Raw genomic sequence first — 6878 nt, forward strand, 5'->3', positions numbered from 1 at the left:
AAGCCCTGTCAAACAGGATTTTTATCGAATAGCAAAACATGCAATTTAATCTGCATAACCTCAGAATGGAACCCAGAACTTCACAGAAACCAACCCGAGATCGCTACTAGATTGATAAGGCAAATTATATCATAATTCTCGTCACGCAGTCTACCTCATTAAACACGTTAAAATTAAAATAAATCAAAGATATTTTATTTCGAACCACAAACTGAACTCCGTCCAAAGTTCCTGACGTTCGTTGACACAAACAACCCAATTACGATTACGTGTCACTAACCACCGGTGAGCCAGCCATAAATTACGAAATGGGCCCCAAACTCCAGTAATTTGGCTCGGAAATTGTGAACATTCCTGGTCAGTCCGGGGAAGCGATGGAACCGCCCCGCGGCGCTTTCACACGGCCTCTGCCTCTGGGGACGCGTCTTTACGTAATTTTACTATTAGCCATCGTGATTAGCTACCAAAATACTACCATAATAACTTATAACCCTCAAACAAAATGAAATAATTTAGTCGTATTTCGTTTATATTATCGGTACAATATATGAGTGCAGCAAGTGCGATAGCCTGATGGAGACTGGGAAGTAGAAATGACGTGAAGTTCACGCTTTCAGACCATGCCCCTTGGGCAGTAATCATGAATCTTTATATACTAATATATCATTTATATCTCACTTTTTAATATAATATACCGACCTATCTAGAATACTTTTTGTTTCCAGTAATAAAATGACGAACTAATTTCCATGGCAGATTTAAAAAAAAATGTATTAGGTATAAAATGCTTTTACACTTAAAATTAGATATCAAAAATGCATATTTGACTTTACACACTTATTTTAAATACGATTAGGAAATGTTATAAAGAACGTTAAATTCTTTATTCATTATATTTTGCAGCTGTGAAAATTCTGAAGAATTAGTTAACAGAATTCAAAGAAGAAGCTTATATAAGGACTCATCGATGTTTGAAGGGAACAGTTAAACCGCAGTTAAACGATCATTATTTCTTATTGAGGATAGAATTTGATTTTTTTGCGTAATAAGTACTTTTTAATCTACCACAGAATAGAAGCTGCGCTACATCTAATGTTCAGTTCTGTTCAGTACTGATATAAGTCTTTATAATTTCGATATAGACGTTTATGTCTCTCGACAGAATAATGCTGGCCTGGTTAACTTATTTCTACTTCATACAAGGAGATTTATTATCGTAGGCATTCTCAACCATAGAATCTAAGGTGGTATAGGGAGATTAGAACTAAGTCTAGCTTCTCGTAAGAAATAATACCTGCGAATTACGAATAGCAAAACCACTAACATGTGCATTTGCTTGCTCGTAGCGATATGACATTATTTGTACCTACATGTACCACATAATAATTGTAGCACATCTTTCTTAATTAAAATTATAGTCATTTCAAAGTGAACAATCAAAATATTTTTCATTTCTAACAGTATTTTTGGTTCAGTTTACACTCGCGAAATATGAGTTTAAAATGATCTGAGTATAACAGAAATGCTGTGGGGTTCTAAAAAGTATCCAAAACAATCTAGACTGCAATTGAATAGGTGATTGGAACTTACCTGATCGTTTTGTTGCGCGGCTGCCGCTCGCGCCGCCTCTCGTCTCAACTGTATGATGGTCCGCTCTTTCGATTTTATTTCCTCCAGCTGGAAAAAAATATTAAAATGTAACAACCCGAAAGTGCTAATTCGATGCAACTTTATATTTCTTGATAATAAACATGAATATAATATTTGAATTCATAAGACCCATTTTACATCGATCATAAAACGTAGCAGTATGTATTAATGAAGGAGGTGCATTAGATACATTTTTAATTCCTAAGTAATATAGAATAAAGCACGACATACGAGTCACTACAGCTTGCTGATAGAAAGCGCCTGATTCAATGTAACGGCACATAATAGCCGCGATCGTATTCTGCTTGCGCCTGTAAAAATACTTTTGTACGTGAATCGAAAATTGCTATAAAATAAATAACAGGCGTTAAGTTTTTCCAAAATGTATACAGTAAATAAGATTTTTATAAAATTAGTAGATGCTTACTTTGAGAGTATATTTTTCAAACTGAGACGCATTTAAAAAGCAAAAATATATCTAACTGAAACTCGCTCTATCTAAAGTACTATTAATGTTATTTAACTTTTAATTTATAAATAATCACACATCATAATGAGAGTTTACTTACTACATTTACAATTCCCAATGATAGATTTCTTTCCCCTGCTAATTAAATTCCCTTTTACTTCTCTAAATACCTAATTACGTCACTCATAAATAAGCTGATTCGCCAAACCTAGAAACTCTTCACATGACGGGAGAATCCTTCCTAAACCTAATGATAATTAATATAACTAGACAGCTAATTAAATCTGGTCATACCATTACAAACAAAAAGGGAGTCCGCGACGTCTATTAATGGTAAAGACCGCTAACTAGGGAAAGGGGAAAGTAAATGACTTGGATTGAGAAAATTTCACTTATTGATGCAAGACAGTTGAATGTGGTATGGCTTAAAGAAATTCTTGATGCTCATATCTCATTTCTGGTTAGATCATTCGATTACTAATGATTAATTACATGTGCAGAGCTACGCAGCGATTAAAGACGAATTAAATGAACCTTTTCTAATATAAATAATATTATATGTATTTATCTACTATTTATTAGAAAGGCATTATTTAATTATTATGATGGCACATTTATTTAGATAATAAAGGTTATATTGACAGTTATATGTGGTTCATAGTTATTGGTTAATGTACACATTCAAAATATGATGTTTATCTATATTATCTATGTCGCTTGCTATTAATTTGCGATCGTTATATATCATTATCAGTAGAAGCTCGACGGCAGAATTTAACTTTGTAAAGGAAATGTTTCAAACCCGTATCTAACGAACTTAGCCTAAAGATTGGGTAAAATAGTAATAATAGAGCTTTATTTAATTCCATACAGATTAGATTTAAGTACGTATATATAAAAGACATTATCAATTAATTAATTGTATGAAGCATGCAACACTTTTTATTTACAAAAGTTAAGTTATTTAATTCAAATATAAATTATCATAATTTGGTATGTTGTTTTTTTTTTTTAATTATTTATTTTAATATTTATTTTCTGTGTGGACCCCGTTCGGGTAAAAGCCATGGTATAGAATAATAATATTATACTGACCAGTTTATGGCACTGTGCGCGTGCGTCTCTCCGCGCGGCCTGCTCGAGCGCGGCGTGCTTGGCCGCTTGCGCGCGCAGCTCGGCCGCGCGGGCGCACTCCGCCGCCTGGGCGACCTGTACACATAGAAACAAAAAGTTTAATTTAATCTATTAATATACAGTATTTTTCACGAGGTTACAATTCATAAGCAAATTAATCCCGTATTAAAATCACGGTACAAATTTTAAAATAACAGGTACACAATCTATTTTCTATTTAGAGAATAAAACTTGGATGATGACACAAAATAAAAGTAAAACGAAAATATATGTGATGGTTTGTTATACACGGACCCTAAAACACTTCCACATGACATCAATTGCAATGGCGACAATGTTTTCCTTCCATCCATTAATTGACGTGCTTCTATTAAGCACACAATGGCTCGTGATGGCATTCGCTAATGATTTCGAATCCTTTTAAAGTCAGACGACCTCAAACATTTCAGTATTACGCCCTCCAGCCAATATTTCACACGCAACCAAAATGCTGAAGATTTTGTGTGTTTTTTTACTTATCCACACTTACTCAAGTTTGAACCTAAACAGTGCTCTTTCCAGTGAAATTTTCAAATACCACAGAGAAACTAACTTTAAAGCGAATTTCGCTCGTCAAGTTGTTGAAAAAATCTACAATGCTTTCCACCAATGGTACTTTACTGTCACATTTTGCGAATTCACTTATTTCGAGAACAGAATCTTGAAATACACCGAGAATTATGGCGACGGGTATCCTGTGCTATTGCTTAATGGATGTCCAGATACAAATACAACTAAAGTCAAGCCTCGGTACAATATTCACGGACAAACTGCGTACGTGGTCACAGCAGCTATGCTTCATATAGATACGAGTGAATTCGTCATTGACGCACTTAAAAGGACGGGCGTCTTCCAACCAAGAAGTGCAGTTATATTCGTTATTAGCATCCCAGTACAAATAGACGGTTACTTCTATTACTACATGAAGAACCACTTCCAGTTGCTATGGAGCAGGAGTGTCACCAATTCCGTTCTTGTTCTGTGGTCAGGCAGACTCAGGATGTACAACTACAATCCATACTTCGACCAATTGAAAGAAATCACTGACATTAAAGACGTAAGCCATTTCCTGTCGCAGCAGTACAACAATCTTTATGGACATGAATTGCGTTTGAGCGTATTTAGGAAAATATACACTACAGATGATACTGGTCCCATTCTTTGTAATTCAAGGCTGACTACAACTGTAATGGAATATTTGAATGCAACCTGTAAGCCTTTAGTTCCTCGAGATGGTAATACAGTGGGCGATTTGTTAGACAATGGGACAGCTACTGGAGTAACAGCAGATCTAATAGACGGATACACAGATTTAGAGCTAAGCTCTAGAATATTAAAAACAACGTACTATGGATATATTGAAACGACTTATCCTCTATCTCAAGACGAATTGTGTTTCATGGTCAAGAAATCGGACAAGCAATCGACGTTCACAACCACTCTGTACCTAATATCGACTAAAATACTTATCGCTTTCACTTTTAATTTCGTTTTCTTTATAACAGTTGCATTAATTGTACGGAAATACGAGATTAAAATTTGGAAAATTAATGATACCAAATCGATTGGGTCTACTATGTTAGACTTGATCAAGTGCTTTTTAAGACAAACCGTCGATATTAAATTCTTAGGATTTGCTTTCAGAAGTGTAGCTCTGATTATCATAGTGTACTCTTTGGTAATTAACTGCGCAATTGATGTAAGTATTACCTATAATCCATGTTGCATTTCAATCTTTATCATTGTAAACAGGAAATTGACATACTTTTTTTTCAAAACTAGGAGACTTTTATGACCATTGCATAAGACATAAAATAACTGTAGTATTCATCCCCTAAGTATAAATAATATTTAAATCCTATGTATTCGGCTTTTAAATGTAATAAAAATAATACTAAGTATTTTTTTTAAGTCGAAACAATTACGAAAGAATGTTGGTTCTTGGAAACTGAAGATTAAATCTGCAATAATCTGCAGTCTCACAACAAATATTATATATATAATGTTTTGTTTCAGGGCATTATAACATCCGCAATAACATATCCACGCTACAAACCAGATATAAACACAATGCCGGACTTAGTGGAAACAAATCTCACCCTGGGAGTTCACAACAGAGACTTCAAACTCTTCAACAATAGCCTCGACGAGGATTATTACAAACTACTAAAAGGTCGCATCGAAATTTTCAGCGATCAGAAAATCAAAGAGTTTATAGACGAAAGAGAATGGCAATATGCGACATTATTGAGGAAAAGTGATGCGAATTACATAAGCAGGAGACCAATTAACATGAAGAATGGAAGACCTTTATTCCACGTTGTTTCCGACTGTCCAGTGCCCTGCTCCATAGTTTATGGAATGCGGTATGGTAGCCCTTACTTAGCTCGACTTGACTACATATTGCACCATCTAAATCAAGCTGGAATCACTCAGCATTGGACGGAAACCGAAGAGTTCACATTGTATAGGAAACTCTTCATTCCAGACAACAAGGAACGTAAGCCGTTAAACCTAACAAATTTACAAGAGATTTTTGTTGTACTTCTAATTGGAATGTTGATTAGCACGATCGTATTTATCATCGAAATTCTTGTTCATATTTTCTACAAATATAAAGTTTTGCTGATTTAAATATCACTATTATATTGCAGTTTCTCTATTGTATTATTGAGCACATGCACCGTAGAAAAATAAACTGTTGTGATTAGTGAATTAAAAAATAATGTCTATTACCTTGAGTTTTTCTTGTAGACCCTTGTTCGCAGCTTTTAAAGACTGAATCTCCATTGACAACTTCTTTATTTCTACTAATCTGCTATTGCCTGAGTGTGCATCTTCTGTCGGCCTGTCAGGCTTGCATACTGTCCTGAGTTGCTTCTCTAAGAACTCCTCTTTCTTTCTGTGTTCAGTCTTTAGGTTTCTCAATGTGCTCTCGTGTCGGGCCTTCAGTGCTCTGACCTCGCTCCGCTCGACATCGAGCGACTTCTTCAAGGTCGAGTTCTCAAGCCTCAACCTCTCGACGAGACTTTTCAACTTGTTGAGGAATGCCTCGTCGACGGTTCGCTTGTGCTCCTCAGCTGCGACGGCGGATATCTGACTGCTGGCGGTCGATGTGTCGGTGGACGCCATTGTGACGTCACCGGGTTCGGTATCTCAACTCGGGAATCTTGTCTCGATCGTCCGCGGTCTTTCACCTCGTACCACGTACGGATCGCTTAACTACCGTTGTACGTTCGTTTCGTGTCTTGGTATCGGGATCGCGTTGCCAATTCTGAAATCGAAAACGTGCGAAATTATGAACTGGAACAATGCCAAGCATATAAACATTGAGTGGAACGCCTGTTGCTTCTTTCTTTGATGGCATTCTTTACCGGCATTCGGAATACAGTTCCGGTTTAAATTACAGTTTTTTACGAGCCGCTCATGCGTATACGCTTGAATCAGTTCTACGTGTACAATGGAAATTGAAACACAATTAGCTCAATAATTAGCTTTTGCTGCTGAGCTAACTTTTCTTATAATATTTTTAATGTAATATACAATCATATTCATATTATGATATTGCATTCGTAAAAATATAGTA

At 35.7% G+C, this 6878-nt stretch overlaps 1 protein-coding gene across 1 annotated transcript; it reads right to left on the minus strand.

Annotated features, from left to right (window-relative positions):
• Nucleotides 1-1319: 1319 nt before the first annotated feature.
• Nucleotides 1320-6566, minus strand: LOC119192348 (janus kinase and microtubule-interacting protein 1-like; the record flags this gene model as incomplete). The annotated part of the gene is given in 3 exon segments (XM_037446167.1): nt 1320-1677; nt 3215-3328; nt 6029-6566. Coding segments are annotated over 3 exon segments (690 nt in total). The 3' UTR covers nt 1320-1497.
• Nucleotides 6567-6878: the final 312 nt, after the last annotated feature.

This window comes from Manduca sexta, unplaced genomic scaffold (assembly GCF_014839805.1).
Source record: "Manduca sexta isolate Smith_Timp_Sample1 unplaced genomic scaffold, JHU_Msex_v1.0 HiC_scaffold_2651, whole genome shotgun sequence".
Classification (NCBI taxonomy): Eukaryota; Metazoa; Arthropoda; class Insecta; order Lepidoptera; family Sphingidae; genus Manduca; species Manduca sexta.